The sequence below is a fragment of the Monopterus albus genome, unplaced genomic scaffold, assembly GCF_001952655.1.
Source record: "Monopterus albus unplaced genomic scaffold, M_albus_1.0 scaffold219.1, whole genome shotgun sequence".
NCBI classification, from domain to species: Eukaryota; Metazoa; Chordata; class Actinopteri; order Synbranchiformes; family Synbranchidae; genus Monopterus; species Monopterus albus.
The window spans coordinates 29,382-46,653 of NW_018128099.1; the positions used below are offsets into that span (position 1 = coordinate 29,382).

At 39.5% G+C, this 17,272-nt stretch overlaps 1 protein-coding gene across 1 annotated transcript; it reads right to left on the reverse strand.

The window, feature by feature from the left end:
- Positions 1–6: 6 nt before the first annotated feature.
- vopp1b (VOPP1 WW domain binding protein b) lies at positions 7–15,637 on the reverse strand. Its single transcript, XM_020619438.1, has 5 exons — positions 15,370–15,637; positions 6,289–6,347; positions 4,345–4,422; positions 2,549–2,682; positions 7–2,379 (listed from the first exon to the last, which is right to left on the reverse strand). The coding sequence occupies exons 1-5, from the start codon at positions 15,418–15,420 to the stop codon at positions 2,174–2,176; spliced, it is 528 nt and encodes a 175-aa protein (XP_020475094.1). The 5' UTR covers positions 15,421–15,637; the 3' UTR covers positions 7–2,173.
- Positions 15,638–17,272: the final 1,635 nt, after the last annotated feature.

Below are 17,272 nucleotides of genomic sequence, written 5' to 3' on the forward strand. Positions count from 1 at the left end.
ACACAGTACAATTACTCTCAACTACACCACCACATTCAAAGAACAGATAATGACCATAAGAATCCACTTCTCTCCTTTATCTCCCTGTTATTTAAATATTAGCACATATTTATAGCAACATGCCCTTTCAACTATTTGAACTAAATCTTTCCCCATAATGTAGGCCTATGGTCGACGCAGCAGTGCCAGTGTATGATAGTATGCCACCTGCTGTTTGTGTTTTGTTCAAGATATTGAATTTGCTAATGGTCATTTAGTGAACTGTTAGCTAATGGGACAAAAGGTCTTCTGGCTCATGCCAGAAAAGTATCACATAATTTTTCTTTTGTGTTTATCCAATATAAATGGGATAATTCCAGTCACAGATGAGAAAAATCCAAGCTCAGCCTGGTAGATGTAGCTAGTTTAGCAGGTCTCAGTAGCTTCTGTCTTAGCTTATGTGGTGTAGTTAAAAATCACATATTTAAATGTGTTAAATTGTTATATATTACAATGATATTGAATACATTACATTGATTTTCATATAAATATTAATATCATATGAACAGACAGCTGGCAAAAACAAAAACATTTAATTCATGTAAGAGAGGATGTAAAGAGAGCAGTGTCCAAATGTATACTGCAGTTGTACCTGTATGTTACATACTATCTTTATCAGTTTATGAACATGGGGAAACCTAGAAACTGAGGTTCTCTATCACATTATCACCAACTTGAAAACTACATATCTTTTTGATGGAACAACTAACAATTCATAAATATCTGAACCATGACAAGGGGCCAACTTTTTAATTGTAAACTTGGAAGCTGGTGATTTAATCTTCGCCAATGTGTTATATTTTATAACCTTGTGTTTTTTCTTTGGAATGTCCATTATCAGGGGGACACACATTTTCTTTAAAACAGACTCACTTTCACCAAGCCACCAGCTGAGCTGAGACACATTTGTGACTTCAGGGTGAACAATTTGTCAGATATACAACAATATCCAACATTTATCTCATGTTTTGGATTATTTTGACTATCGTCAGCATCATGGCAAGAAGAGAGAGAGCAGAGGTAGCAGGGTAAGATGTTCCAACCTAGACACAACACCTTTGATTCATCTCTGCACTTAAAGGCAAGACTACTTTTAAAATCTATTTTTCCCAAAAGCTTCAGTAAATGAAACAAATTTATTGAATTCAATGATAAGATTAAATTTCCTACTAATTATAAATGAGTGTGGCGATAATTTGAAGTCATTCCTCACATTCAGTCTGTGAATGGCCGACTGGATACATAGTTACCTGAGATCTATGTTTACCGTTTCTCTTTTAGTCACATTGTCATATTGAGGAGAAGAAACACACACCTATTGTGTGATATGACAGTGTGCTCATGTATTTCTTTAAATTAATTCAGCACAGGGTTATAAAAAGGAGGTGGAACACCTGAGGAGACAGATGGAGGCCGAAAGCATACACCAGCACTTTAACAGAACCTGAAAAGTGCATAAAGTGCACTTTAACAGAACCTAGCAGTGCATACGGAGTGGCAGAATTGGTGTGTAGTGGCGGAGCACACGTGACTGACTTACCACCCACACTCAGCATATGACAGTACAGTTGATCAAGAGCATCTATCATCACAGCGTCACTTCTGTCATTACATAACTAGACTACATATCTGTACTAAATGATCAGTTTTTATTAAAGAGCCCATGGTGCAGTAAAATGCTGGGTAGAAAATAAGTCGGTGTCATTCTTGAAACTGCTCTGAAGAAAAGTTTGTATATCAGTGTACATCTCCAGCATTTTAATACATTATGAGACTGGCAGGCGTTATAGCTTGAGCTGCACAGTGGAGAGAGACAGTGAATGAATCCCAAACCTTGATCTGAAACAGGTTCTTCCTCCCTCATCCTCAGTTCAGCAAGGCCAGTGCAGTCACTGTGCACATAAAACATGAATAAATGAAGCACTCCAGATGAAGCAGTGTGTGTGTGTGTTTACAGTAGATTCTGGTTCCTGTGCCTCTTTTAGTCTTTCTTATAGGACAGCAGATTGTGTTTTCCAAGTCTTGGATCCAAAAACAGTTAAGCTGAAGGCTTCCCACTGCCTCTAACTGCCTTTTTCCTTTTCTTCCTTCCCTCTTTCTCATCAACTTCCATCTCCATAACGCCTTCTGGAAATTACTTCTTGTCGCTGTTTTGGAATATTTGTTCATAGGGCGGTGGTGGGTGGTTGCAGTAGGATGGAGGTGGAGGATAGGAGCTCATCATCATATGGGCAGAGCCAGGCTGTGCTGGGTACGCCGGGTGTGTCATAGTAACCCCTGGGTCACCACCGGTCATCCCATTCACCCCATAGCCCTGCATACTTCCTGGCTGCTGAGAAACTGGACAGAAGAAGTGAAATTGTTATTTAGTATCAGCTAACATGCTTTTACAGATAGTCCAGTCACCCCAGCCTAGACTTCTGTAACTTCCACATGTCAACTGTCACTGTCAGTTTTAGTTTGTACTTTCCACCTGTTAATTTGTGAATTTGCATGAACCTTGCGGTACCTGGTGTGGTGACAGGGTGCCTGGTGAAGGAGACGTTGAACGCTGGCTCGTCTCTCAGAGGGGACGGATACATCCGCCTGCGGATGAAGAAACCAGCACCACAGCAGAACAGAACTCCCATCATCAGCAGCACCCTAAAAGACAAAAAAGGACCTTTCACCAATCCAACATTATCAGCACACCAATGGAAAGGCTGGGGTGCAAGGCAGATGCTTTAGTCTGTGTTCCAACTGAATTTTGAATGATAACCTAAATGCACTGCATCCCTGATGGCCTGGTGGTTAGGATAGAGTGCTCTCACTGCTGCCGCCTGGGTTTGATTCCCAGTTGAGGAACCTCTAGCCACAGGGGTTTCACACCAGTGACTTCTGTGTCAGTCCCAAGCCCAGATAAATAAAGAGGGTTGCGACAGGAAGGGCATCTGGAGTAAAAACGTGCCAAATTTCGCACCATGTGAATCATCATTGTGGAAACAGATGATTCACGGGACCAGCCAAAAGTGGAGGAGGACTCTAAATGCATTGCATGCATTATTTTCAACAAGGTCACATCTAACTGCCTACAGCAACAAGAGAGGATTATTGTCTCCCCTGCTGTGAATCTCTCAATTTAAACATGCATTTCAATATTGTCTATGCTTCCAGAAGTTGTGCTGGTACTAAGGAGAATTTTACAGGTTTAAAAATAGTTTCTCATTTCTGGTTCATCTTTTTTTGTGTGAGCAGCCCTGAACAATCACCACAGTAATTTCCTTTCTATAGACCAGAAAGGTTCACAAGGTCTTAACTGCTCTCTTCTGAAAACTTGTGGCTGACTCAAAGGAAAACTTACATTGGCATTTGAGGACTTTGAATGACCAACCAACCACCTGGTCAATAACTGTCCACTGACTTGGATGTATGGTACCACTGTGAGCAAATGCAACTGTAAAACTGTCAGACAATACAAGTTTACTCATGTTTACCGACTTGGAAACCGACTGACTTGTAAACATGAAAAGCAAATTTTTTACCTGGAAAATAATGGGGGGGGTTTCCACAGAAGTCTAAGTTGTGTCCACATGACCTACAGTAAGTATGGAACATAGTATGCACAGGCAGTTGTAAGCTGTAGAAAAAGATTGTAAGTGGGCCCTGAGTTAAGTTTAGCTTTATCAAAAAGTCACATTAAAATTCCTGAGCGTGCACATGTGATTTCAGCAGGTAGAGACCTCATCTCACAACGCAGCAATGCTTTCCCTCCTTACAGTATCTCACATGAAGTAACTTGTTTTTTAAAATGACAATTTTTTTGCATCTTGCCTTTATTTGGCAGTGTAGCGAGACAGGAAATGTAGAAAGGGACAAAAAAAAAAGTGGTTATAACACACAGTACAGGTCTCCTACCCGAGAAATAAACCATATTTTTGTCTTGTGTACAGAAAATATCTTCCTCTCCTGCAAAATATAATATTTATTTTTAGTAGCATTTCTAAAAAATTATTTGCAATCAGCTTATAAAATACCCACCAAGTGTTAACAGTGTTTACTTCATCGTGGTCAGGAAAAGAAACTCCTCACTGACAAAGATTTCCCACATGCCCTTAATACCTCTGTGCTTAGTATATTCATGGTTCGCTCCACGATTATAAGACTCTTTATTTATTTAGTAGTATTTTAACTGTGAAAAGAAACTCCTCACTGATAAAGAACTCTAAATCTCAGTGAGGCACTTTTTTGTCTGACCCAGCTTATAACAGGGCATTTTGTTCTATCCATCCAAAACGAGAAAAGCACACAGCCCAAACTGTAACTCACCAGAAGTACCACAGTCTCTGGATGGACAGGGCTCTCACACAGCAGCGAGTCCCACAGCAGTCCTCGTAGGAGCGGCATCTGTAACGAAAAGCCATATACAGTACATACACATGTATAGATTTATGTAAAAAATTATGGATTTTCTTTTTTTTACTTTTTTCTACTGGCCTGTAGATGCAGCAGTCCACCTGGATCTGTACCGGTATGTGCAATGGCCAGTACATCACTGGTGCACACACTCACATTCATCAACAATGTACTTGAACAGACACCAACACACAATCATGGTGATGAAATCAATACTTTGTTATTTCAGAGCCGAGGAAAGAACTAAGAAAAAAAAAAGTTTCCCTCTTGCACTGAATCACTTACTGTCTACAGTATTTGCTGTTTTATTGCAGCACAGAGATCTTGTTATAGTGCACTTGCATTTCCACTGCTACAGGCCTCAAAGCAGCAGACACAGGTGTACTGCAGCGCTGCCGTTAATCACACTTTCTGCTTCGTAAACAAAAGTTTTGGCTTAAATGGCAGTCCCAGCAGCCTGGGAGACAATTATTCAGAAAAGATTGATTGATCAGTCTGTGGAGAGGGACATGAAACCTGCATTAATATAGCTGAAATAATAAGGTTTGTTTGTGTGTGTGTGTGTGTGTGTGTGTGTGTGTGTGTAGTGTGATGGATGACTTTGGACAGCCAGCATGACGGTACATTCCTCAGACTACCTTTCCTGTCTGGTATTTCAAATGAGCAACCACTGTTCCTGGAGGCCCCAGGGTCCACAGCTTGAAAACCAGTAATCTTTACACTGTGTCACATATACATCAGTCCCTTCATGTTTGCATATGTACACCTTCTTTGTACCAGAGGTATGGCACAGAGTTAGGAATATATTTAGCTAAGAGATTCTTAAAGTACTATGTCAACCCTGTGACAGACTGACACCTGTACAGGGTGTACCTCGTCTCTCACCTAATGTCAGCCAGGAGTGGCTCCAGCCCCCCTGTGACCCTGTTCAGGAATAAGTGGTAGATATAATGGATGAATGGATGGTTTCTCAAAGTCCAATTCACTGATTCCTGACTTTGAAATTAGTTTTTATTATTTGAAGTTATTTTCCTGTATTGATAAGATACACAAGTCATAATTACAAGATTAAACACAGTGGTGGAAGAAGTACTCTGATCCCTTACTTAAGTAAAAGTGTAAGTGTAAAAATGCACACGCTTTTACAAGTAATAGTCCTGCATTCAAAATGTTACTTATGGAAAAGTACAAAAGTATTAGCATGAAAACATACTCAAAGTACGAAAAGTAAAAGTATATATTATGCAGAATGGCCCATTTCACATTGATGTATATTATTTCCAGCACTTTGAACTGAACCTGTATGAAAGGTGCTATATGAATAAAGTCTGACTGACTGACTGATTGATTGATTGATTGATTGATTGATTGATTGATTATGGAAATGAATGTTTACTATGTACTGTAGCAGCGTTTCAGCTGCTGCATGTACTGTATGCACTCTATGACATCCCCCTCCCCTCATTAGATGTTTTTTTTTTTGGATTCCCCAAATCTTGTGTTCGTGTGTCATTGAGCTGTGGATCATGGAGGACTGGGCAAGAACAGTGCTGGTCATTCCACTTTCAAAGCTTTTCAGAGCAGCTGTGTTTTATTTTGTAATGCATTTAACTTTTTTACAGCTGCCATAAACTGCAGGAGAGCAAGACACTGGCCTTGGTACATCTGTATAAGAGACAAACATTATTTAGAAAGTCTGATCATTAGGTCAGCAGATCAGAATGATGTACAGAAGTTGCCATCAATCCCAGACATGCTGTATGATGTTCTCCACATACTGAGTTGTACATTTCAAGATTTTTGTGTGCAAAGTTTCACGTTAGGTGGTTTAAAATTGTAGAACACTGTGGCACTTACATAAAGTAGATAGGATATCCACCTTCAAAATACCAACAGTACTTTTTGGCTTCTACACACTGTAAAAGAGAGGGACAGATTAAAGTTCAGTGTTTATTAAAGAATGACACTATTCACACAAAGAGCATTTTTATGCCAAACTTGCATCTTCCACAAAGCAGCGAAACAACACAGTAAAGATGGACAGACAAATCTTTTATACTGAAACAAAGGACAGACAAACTGGCACAATTAGCCACTTTTAGCTAGCATGGATTGTGAAAACCAATCACACAAAAGGGTTGAGAAACACCACCGGTTTCTCTTTGCCCAGTGAGAGTGAACCAGAAGATCACAGAGGTTCCACATCCGACTAGTTTAAACTAGACTAGACCCCAGGCTGCAGCTGGCTTTGTAGGTGTGGAGGACCAAGCAGCCGTTTTAGAGAAAAGGAAAAATAAATTATACACTATAATTGTAAATATGGTGCTTATGGATTCAGTACTGAAACAAAGAGAAGTAAGGTAAAAAAGTGTGTTGCAACAAATATTCTGATAATCACAGAAATAAATGTTTGTTAATGAATGAAACTACACTTTGGACCTTGTTCTTTATTGTTTATTGTATCGTGGCAGGAAAGATCTGAGCAGCAGTTTTTCTGAGATGCACACCAGATCAGGCAACATTACCTAAAGCATTTGTTTATATTGTACTTATCACTATAACGATAAGCACCTGTACTGTAGTCAGTCCAAGGAATATAGGCTGGTGTCACTTATACAGTAGTAAATATTTATCCTTTATGCCTCCTATAAGTCTATAAATAAAGTCATTGTTGCAAGATTTCCAGCCTTTTTCCTTAAGCATCCTATCATAAAACTAGATTGCTGTTCTCCATCATTATCACAACTGTGAAATTCATTATATCATGCAACAGTTAGAGTAATATTCCTGCTATCATTATTATTATTATATTTTTCCTTAACTCTAAAATGTTACTCCGTTCTCCGTAAACTTTTCTTCCATTGTGCTAAGAACCAACAGGTTTGTTGAGCTGTAATATAAAGCAGGAGTTCATTTTATATAGAGGAGTCTCCAATTCATTCCTGTCTCTGCTACTCAGGGGTTCATTTGTGCCAGAACACACCAGAACTGGATTCAGAAGAATAAAATTAGAATAATTAAATACAATACAAGTTAGGCTAATTACATCACAATGTAACCAGGTCACACTGGGCCAGGTGCACATTCACTGTTATGCTAGACAGAGCAAAAAAGATTGAATTTGCTGAAGTATTTCAAGTTGCAACAGAGTGAAGCTAGTCAGAAATCAGAAGCTAAACAGGCCAGTTATAAAGCCTACAGGTGTTAATGAAAAGGTCAGTAGGCTACAAGCCGGTGTGATGATGAGGTCTGAAGCAAAGCACAGATTAACATGAAAGAGGACTCCTGCCCCATCACTGCATTATGGGCTGTTTTAAATAACTGAAGATAAGAACATGTTTATTTAAATCATACTGCATTATATGAAAATGTTAAGGTGTAGTGGAGTAATAAGGCCCCAAATGTCATGTTTGCTATTGATTAAACAGATAAGAGGTCAGAGGCCCCCAGTCTTAATTTATTCAGCATCACTCTCACACGACATTTATAACTCGTACACGTGTCTTCTTGTGATGTGTGATGTGATTTTTTTGGCCGCTACAAACATAAGAAATTATGTTTTGCCTCTAAACTGCTCCCTTAGTGTAGAAACTACGAGAAATGCACAAGTCATGTAGGACATTTTTCATTCCGTGACTTCCTCTCGACATGCTGGGTCCTTCAGCCAATGATATTTCGGGACCTTATAATTTACAAAATAAGCACTGCACCTACAGGCTTCTGATTTGGAAGGCATAAGCCTACTGTGTCTTATAGAGAGATGTTCCTTAACTAATCTGATAACTGCTGACAGTAATATGCAGAGCAGCCAGGATCTCCCTGGATCCTTTCATTTCATACTGCTCAGAGCAGCAACGCATGGTCGGCTGGGGATCGCCTTTAATTAGCCGTCTTTGAATGATCTTCTGTCAAGCTACAACCAGCTTTGTAGTGGTGTATCAAGGACTTCATCATTCAGCACACAGAAAGAAGCAGTACAGGACATGCAGAGAGTGAGAGGAAATGAAGAAAGAGAGAGGGAAAGTGATACAGGGGAGAAAAGGAGTCAGATGAAGGCAGAAAGAGGAAAGCATGCTACATGACGTGCACCATGCTGCAGGGACATGGCTTCCTACAGGGTGGCACCAAGCCACAACATGTCTCAGAAGGCTCACTGCTGTTATTATACTGCAGTCATACTACCCAGCCTAACATCTGGAAGCTTTTATATTCTTCAGCGTAGGAGTAAAATTAAAGGATTTTTATTTTTATCTCTCATTTAAGTCCACATTTTTACTTCTAGCAGTGTGATCACTAAGGTCCAGAAGAATACAACAAAATCCAACCACATCTCTGTCACTGTGTGGAGCGCAGAGCTGCAGAGTGGCAGCTCATGCTGTTTTGGTGGCTCACTACTTGCCAACACAATAGGTTATTTGTTAGACCAGTGGCGAAGAATGGGACCACACTGTGTCACTTTGGCTGAAAAGTAATGTCAGAAACACGCACAGCAAGAGAGGCTGAAAGAAAGACGGCAGGGGAGATATAAAGGTACAGCTGCAGTAAAGAAAAACACCCCATCCCATCTCAGTGAGATGATAAAACACCCACTCTACTTGTCCAAACTGTTCTGCTTCACTGTGGTCGCTGATGGGAAATCCTGTCCACACATGAAGTGCACAATCCATTTTTCAGTGTTAGATACTGTCATCTACAGAATAGTGAGCAAGTCCACTTAACTTGTTGTTTGTTTTTCTTTCTTTAGTTTTAAAATCTCAAAAAATAAAAATCACAGAGCAGCTGAAATGCTCTCTGATTCCTATGACAATTGACATTCTATCAACACAACAGATCAGCAGGGATCGGCCTCGCAGATGCATGACTGAGTTCAGATTTGATAGCAATCTGTCGGCTGTATAAGAAGCTATCTTGAGTCCAAAGCTGACATCTTGACCTGAGAGACGTGCTAGAAGGAAGCTTGGGGAGTTTTTTTTAAAGAAAGTTAAAGAAAATTTCATTAAACACTTGAAACAAGGAATCCAGACTATGGAGTATTCATCAAAGTACATGTCAGCTATATGCTTTGAGCTCTATAGCTAAAGGAGGTTCATTTTCTAGGTGACCTTGAATATATGTACCAAATCTAATGGCAATCTTTATAGATGCTGAGATGTTCAGTGGATAGATTACACCACTGACAGGTTGATGGTGCTCGATGAAAAGGCAGGGGAATCACAAAAATCATTTGGATGCATTCACTGGGGAACACAAATATGTGTACTAAAGTACCAGGGATTCTCTCTAATGGTTGTCTAGATAGCCAAGTCTATACCAAATTCTAAATTAAAACCGTTCATTCTATACATTACTATGTATGGAATGTGTAGAAACAGGACAAAACTCCAATACTCATATAAAAGGGCAAATGCGTGTTTTTGATAAACAAGGGCAAGGTTAAATAACAAAGATTTAATTTCACAGTTCTTAAATGTCTTGCTATCCATCTACATCAGTGTGGACCTGATTGTCCCTAACACTCTGCAGCAAATGGTCACTGTCCAGCTCTGTTCATTGTCTTTCTCTAATTAAAGTTCAGTGAATGTGCTGACAGTGAGAGAAAATGTCCATCCGTGAAGCCGCATGGGGAAATGACCGCTACAGAATCACAGAATGTGTTTTCCTGCTTTAAAAGACATTTAAATGCTGCAGAGATGAGACTGTGAAAGCAGGCTGGCCAATAAAAAAAAATATCCTTGGGAAAAGCCACCAATTACTGAACACTGCTTTGTTTCAATACAGGACCTTCAAACTCATTAGAATTCTGCTGGCTTGCAGTGTTTCACAAAGGTTTTTTAATGGGGTATGTTGCACACCAATCATGAAAAAGTTTTCTTGTTATCCTCAATTCCAAGGCAGTATAATTTGTTGTTTTGGTCTAAATGGCGTTTCAGCCTGCCAGGGGAGCAGGAATAAACTCTATATCCTTTTAACAAACACTTAGACACAAGTTAGAATTGGTAGGAAATAGCTTGGCATTAAAGAGAAGTAAGTCAAAAAGAGATTTTGAATATTGACCCAGTTGCAAAAAAACATACTAGACTGTGTGCTGAGTTGCTTCAACAACAACATGTTTAACTTCAGGGAAAAAAGGAAAGCAAACTCCACGGGACTTTAACTACAGTGACAATCAAGCTGCTTGTCGACGTTTATGGAAGACTTAAAATGTCTAAATTAAGACAATTTTAAAAAAGGTGAAGTATAACAACAAGTCAAGCCGGTGCCTTTCTGTTCGAAGTTTGCATGTCCTCCCTGTGCCTGCTCTGGGTTCTCTCTGGGTACTCCGGCTTCCTCCCACAGTCCAAAGATGTGCTTTAGGTTTATTGGTGACTCTAAATTGCCCACCAACCAGCAAAGAAAAACCACATGCACACACACAATATAGAACCTCTCGGTTTCGTGACATGCGTATCTCAAAAACGCATCCGAGTCCATTCAAGTTCAGGACTGTAGTTCTGAATTGGATCCGCTTATATGCACTGTACTTATATGGCCAGTAAGAGTAATATACACTAGAAACAAGTCACATTTGGTTTGGTTTTAGTAAACTTTTTAATAGGGAATAGTGTAGCCAACTTGAATTTACTGTCAAACAAAGCTAAATATTAACACAGTATTTAGTGTCATTTAGCATAACACAAAGTTGTTTTAATTTAGAGGCTAACTACCTCTAAACTGACTCGATGCATACAGGAAATGCTGGCTAAGGTTTAGTTTGGAACAAAGATGCTAAAGTAATGCTTTGCTAAAAACAAGATAAAGTGCTTCCACGTAGTGTTTGTCATTGTGACACAAGAAACCAGAGCAGAACACAGGGCCAGACTCAGGTATTTTCATAAATGATAGAATCACAAAATCCATCCAAAGTGCAAAGTCCCTGAGCCAGTCTCTCAGCAGCTTAGGGAGCAATAGTGGATGTCAGCTGCCCAGAGAGGCCTGAGAAATAACTCTTGCTGCCCTACTGCAACTCAGCTGTGGGGGATTACATAACATCAAGTATTTCAAATTAAGCTACATTTTTATAATTGTGCAATTAACTGTCACACAGTAGTAAAAAAAAAAAAGGCCAAAGATTTGTAACAACTGTCCAAAACAAGCTTCTGCACACTGTTCAAATGTTCAAAATAAAATTCTAATGTACAAAACCTTTGGCAACATAGATGTTAATTACACTGTGGGGCTTGGCCAGTCGACAACAGCCATGTCTCTGGAATGATCTTAATTATAATTTTTCCAGCTGGTAATTACATCTGACATAAATAATATGTTTCTGGAATCCAGAAGGATCATTAGCGGTAACTTAACCCTGATTTAGAATATGCACACACACTCTGCCTATGATACAAATGAAGCTCAACACACATGCTGTTCAAAAGTTCAGAGTGAAAATTATATTTATTATTAAGAGTCAGTATTATACAGCACCATTCTGAGGTGTCATGTAAAATGAATACCTGCAAGTTGTTACCATGGAAATCTTTTCCATCCAACATGATGTGAGTGAATAACAAATCCAACCACTAATGTAATGCTCTATTCATGCCATATTAGCATGTCATTAGTAATGTTTTCTAAACACAAAACTGATTGTTTTCTATAACTAACCTCCACATTATGATGCTACCCACAAGTATAAATAATGGACTAAGCAATTTGAGTTTAATATTTCTCTCTCATATTATGTATCCAAGTAAAATTTCTACATCAAAAAGTTACTGTGATTTTACTTTGCTGAAGAATTTATAATTTTAACAACTTTTTTCATTGTTTTTATTTTTCACTTTCTGCTTTGTGTATTACTTCTAATCCCTGTTGCCTGCACACACACTGACAGCCTCTGTACCGGAGTCAAATTCCTTGTATGTTCAAACCATTGAAGATGATTGTGAAGTTTTAATACTAATTGTTTACAGCGGGTTAACATTCTGTAGGAGAGGTTTCCTCGAAGAATGTTGATCATTAAGCAAAAACAGCACCTAACCACACAAATGGATCCAATGCAACAAAATGCACTGCTAAGCACAATCATACAACAGAAAGCCTTTAGAAGGCAATGAGATTACACTGTGAGGGTGTGTTTGTCACACTCCTGTCCCCTTTATCTCCATCTATAAAACTGAATAAGCAAGCAGCTGAACTCTAAAAGCCATATTTCCATTCAGCGCACAGCACAACTTATGTTGATGTAAGTATAATGTAGACTGATGAAAGGTGAACACCTGACAGTTTATGGTAAGTCTGAGATACCCCACACTGAAAACTGTCCAGAGGAAAAACGTGCTCCATTCAGGTAAAATATGGCCTGACCTAGCTTCACATTTACGTGTACACAATCACTACGAGACCTTCGCCACCACTGCCGTACATTTATATGTATGGAGGAAACTGGGATGTATGGAAAATGTTTTGGAAAAAAGAAAATGAAATGTATTGCCTTTGAATTACTGTTCCACTGTACTGTACTTTCCCAGTATCTTAAATTGTAAATCTAAGGTTTGGTGTCTTAGTAGTATAACAGAACAGAAGCAGTAAAGAACAGCTGCGATCAACATTTGACCTTTTAAGTAGGAAGACTGACTGTAGTGTAGACAGACTCTGGACATCATCTATGCTTACAGTAATGCAGCACATTCATTATTCTTGCTCAAGTTTTCAAGTGTAGGTTTTTTTTTTGTTACTGCTACTGTATTTATATCTTTTTCACAGCAGATTAATGAGCATTATTACATAATACTGACTACATTTATTTGTTTTCATTTTGTATGCCGCAGTAGATTGTAAGGCCAGAATCTATTGTGCATCCTTTTGTTATTAGAGGAAATCATGTTGCACTGAACATGTTGTTTCAGAGTCAGAGGAATTCAATTAAAAAAGATGCTTAAAGGCTAAAATTTCATGCTCCATTGTGCCTAGGCTGTTTTGAGACACCTATCTTCCCCATTATCCTCCATGTGTGGAATATCAATATTAACCAGACTACTGACCTGCTGCAGTCAGACGTGCTGTTTCTTTGACAAATTCTGTGTACACACAATGCAGAAATATGCAAACTCTGCTCTTTTATTAAAACAGGGTTATAAAGCCAGACATAGGAATTGTGTTTCATAAATCTCAGTCTTTCCAAAACTGGGAACTACTAGCCTGATTTGCACTCTGGGTAGCTCCACACGGATGTAGACATGCGATCAGTCACCTGTTTTTACATCAGCACTTCTGCCTGCTCCACGCTCGTTAGACGTGTCAATAAAAGAATGACAAAGACAAAGCACACATTGATAGACTGTGTGCTGTGCTAGCAGGGTTCCCTAACAGTGAGCGGCTGCCACTACACAGCTGAATCATTACTATATGTGCTTTGAACCTAAAGTGCACACATTTTTAAATAAATACTATACTGTATGTTTGGGAATGTGTAAACCTCGTACCACTGTTAATGAGGAAACCTTGCCCATTACTGCCTTTATCTAATGTGTGTCACAGGGTTTTGACACAACGTGCAGCAGCTCCAAGGCTGAATACCTAATTAAATGAATGTGAATAGAAACTCGTCAGGCATGAACAGCAAACATGACATGTTTGAGATGAAAAATGGACTTCCGATTTGTATTTCCACAAGAACTGGTGTGACTTTGGCTTACACAAACTGACTGGGGGATTCGCCTGGGTAGCTTTCAAAACAATATGCTGTACAATAAATCACTGCGTTACACTTCTGGCAGTCAACGCTCCAAAATAGGGCAAAATATCTCAATCCAGACATTCAGGCTGAATCATATTTAACAATTATCATTCATCAGAGTAAGCAGAGCAGTACCAGCACAAGGTCTAAGCAGCTCAATTCCCTCTGCACTCCCTGATCACACTTAAAAAGGATGTGGTCAGAAAGTCAAATAAAATCAAATCATGTTGAGAGTTAATAAAACATGAACAGAGTATCGGTGCCAATGAACTGCAGGAAAACGGGACCGTGACCATATTTGTTGCATTCATATACCCGTAAAAGAGCTGACTGTTTTCCTTTCATCCTCCTTTAAGACCCTTAAATCCCCAAGGACATGCAGAACAAAATGATACCCATTTAGAAACACCAAGACTCAAGGTAAACAACAGAGGAGCCCGGCCTTCGCCGACATGATAATGGTTTCACGTGGCTCCTGACATAAAGGGATATGAAACATATCATGTAAAACATAATGAGATCATTGCCTAAAATTGCACCCAGCCTCCTGCCTGTGTGTGTGTGTGTGTGTTCTACAGTAACTTAGTGAGTAGCCTAGCTGCAGGGTCTGGGCACAAAGACAAAGGATGAATCTCAGGTACTGTAACTCTCAGGCACCAAGTGGCCTTCCCTGTTTGCGCTCACTAAACAATGTGATGTGGTTTTATCGCCAAAAATCACTGCAGTAAATATGCCCCAGCACTATCGCCTCTTTTTTAATAGGTAGATTTCTGCTTTTGTTCTCGTCCTATGCAGGGACTTGCATCACGATCGAGGTCGGAGCAGTGTCGGCCAATCTAAAAGTTAAGATTTTATTGATATTAGGTGTTTCTTAGTGGGTCAGTTACATGCCGAAGTTAAAAGAAGATGCCATATAAAATATATGAAACCAAATGCGTCCGCTCAGATGTGCGTAATTTGTGCGCTAAGTGAGGGAATACTGAATTACGTTCGTTTTAAATTGTGTTGGGCAACCAAGGCTGTGGAAACAATACCGAGAGGCACCTTCGCAGCTACAACGCAAGCAGCCTGCTGGCAGCACAGTAAGTCCCAGCAAAACCACTTATTACCTCGACAGATCAAACGCACCAGGGGGTCAACAGCAGTCTCCCAACCAGACGCACTCGTCTGTCACAGCTCTAACAATAACGGCCCTCACGGTAACAATGACAAGCGTCGCTCACCTCCAGAAATAGCCACAATGTCAGGGCTACATCGGCCAATGGATTCTTCATCTCTCCGCCTGTAGGAGAGTGAAAACAAGATCCGCTTCTGGGTGTCCCTTTATCACTATATCGGTTTCATCCTGATACTGGAGACGCCTCAAGGGAACATCCAGCCAGAACTCCTCCGGATGAGAGAAACCTGGTCCTCAGACGGAGGTACACGCCGTGCAGGAAGCTGCATTGGCCTGTGATGTTGGCTCCGTCCACGCCTCTTTACCACCCCGCCCGTCCACATGATCATTAACCTATTTTTATACTGAGATCTTCCTGTTTGTGATATTCACTGTGCAGTAAAACAAAACAAACAAGCAAAATGCAATTGTACAAAGTCTACAAGCAAAAAGGACCATATACTCTTAACCTTTAGGATTAACAAATTCAAAAGATTGTCAAATTCTAGTAAATAATGAGCCTACATATAGGGCTTCACAAATCATTTCTGAAACGTTATCCAGGAAATAGTCTACTTGTAGCAGCTTTATGCCAGACTAGTACGTTTTCTAAAAGCCAATAGACAGTAAATTAATAATAAAATAATAATGATATTTACACTACTTTCTGCTAGTGGACACTTTCTACACACAAATGGCATGTGAAACACCTGCTCCTCTTCTCTGCATTCATACTGACCAACTCCTGACTTCAGTTTTTTAAATTTCATTAATTTTTGTAGGATGCCATCATCCTAGGGGTTCACATACCGTTTACAGTCAACACTGTGAATGTTTGAATGTTGTATCCAACATTGACAAGAACCGATGACTTGTGTGTTATCACCACCTTTATTTATTCATTCTGACTGGTGCCCTGACATATAGTTAAGACCTTCAGAACAGTAAAACATAAACACATGAATCATATAAAATCAGTATCAAAAATCCAAAATGACACATTAAAAACAATAAACTATAAAAACACAAAGTCAGGATTGCAGAACAAGATAATCTTGTGAATGCAAGTATTTCTAAAGAGTTCACTTACTTTTTCTTATCACTGTGTTGTTGGCATGCACTGACACTTTAAACTCAGTACGGCTCTCTCTCACCCTCATGGCATCAGTTGCTTAGAGACTGTCTGATTTACCATTGGCTTGTAAAGAGTTTGTTCTGAAAGGACTGTGTATTGTTTTCTTTGTTCATACTTCTGCCTTTCTCTGGTTTCTAATGACACCCCCCCCCGCTGATCTACCTAGAATGTATATTTCCGAACGGCTTCATCCTATGTGTCAGCTGTAGAGATCCTGGGGTCTTCCAGTTTCAGCACCACGGACAGCACCTGACCTGAGGCACCTGGCACAGACGCTGACAGGAAAAACAGTCATTACAAAAAAACCAGGGTTGGGTGACCTTGGTGCTGTGACCGCCTGTTAAAAGGCTGGTCAGGTGATGACATCTAAGCAAGTTTTATTCAAGAGTTAAAGTTTAGTGTGCCTAACAAGCTAAACTAGTGCTAAATTAGTTCAGAAAGGTGCATACACCCCTCCTGTTTAGCAGTCAATAAATTACCTGTTACAGTTCATGTCATTTTCAGAAGACCTATTGTGACATCATGTCAAATGTATTTTTGTATTTTATATGTTTGCATTTTAAAAAACTGCTCATTTAACAAAAATTGGGAGCCCAGGTCTGCATAACAGCTGATAAATAAATATATCTCTCCCATATTAGCTTCTCTCCACTGGCTCCCTGTGAAATTCACAATAGAATTTAAAATCCTTCTCCTAACATACAAAGCCCTTAATGACAAGGCTCCATCGTATCTTAACCACATCCACCTGTACCAACTGCCCTGCTTGTGAGTAACTTTATATGAGTTGATAAAGGAGGCAAAGCTTTTTTAGTAACTTCTTGGTCCCTCCTCT

What these genes read in the sequence shown, in the direction of transcription:
- vopp1b (XM_020619438.1), bottom strand. Translation starts at nt 15,420, where the DNA reads ATGAAGAATCCATTGGCCGATGTAGCCCTGACATTGTGGCTATTTCTG. An exon ending in CATTGTGGCTATTTCTGGAG is followed by an intron (nt 6,348 to 15,369) that starts GTGAGCGACGCT and finishes TCTCTTTTACAG; the next exon opens with TGTGTAGAAGCCAAAAAGTA. An exon ending in GCACCCTGTCACCACACCAG is followed by an intron (nt 2,380 to 2,548) that starts GTACCGCAAGGT and finishes TCTTCTGTCCAG; the next exon opens with TTTCTCAGCAGCCAGGAAGT.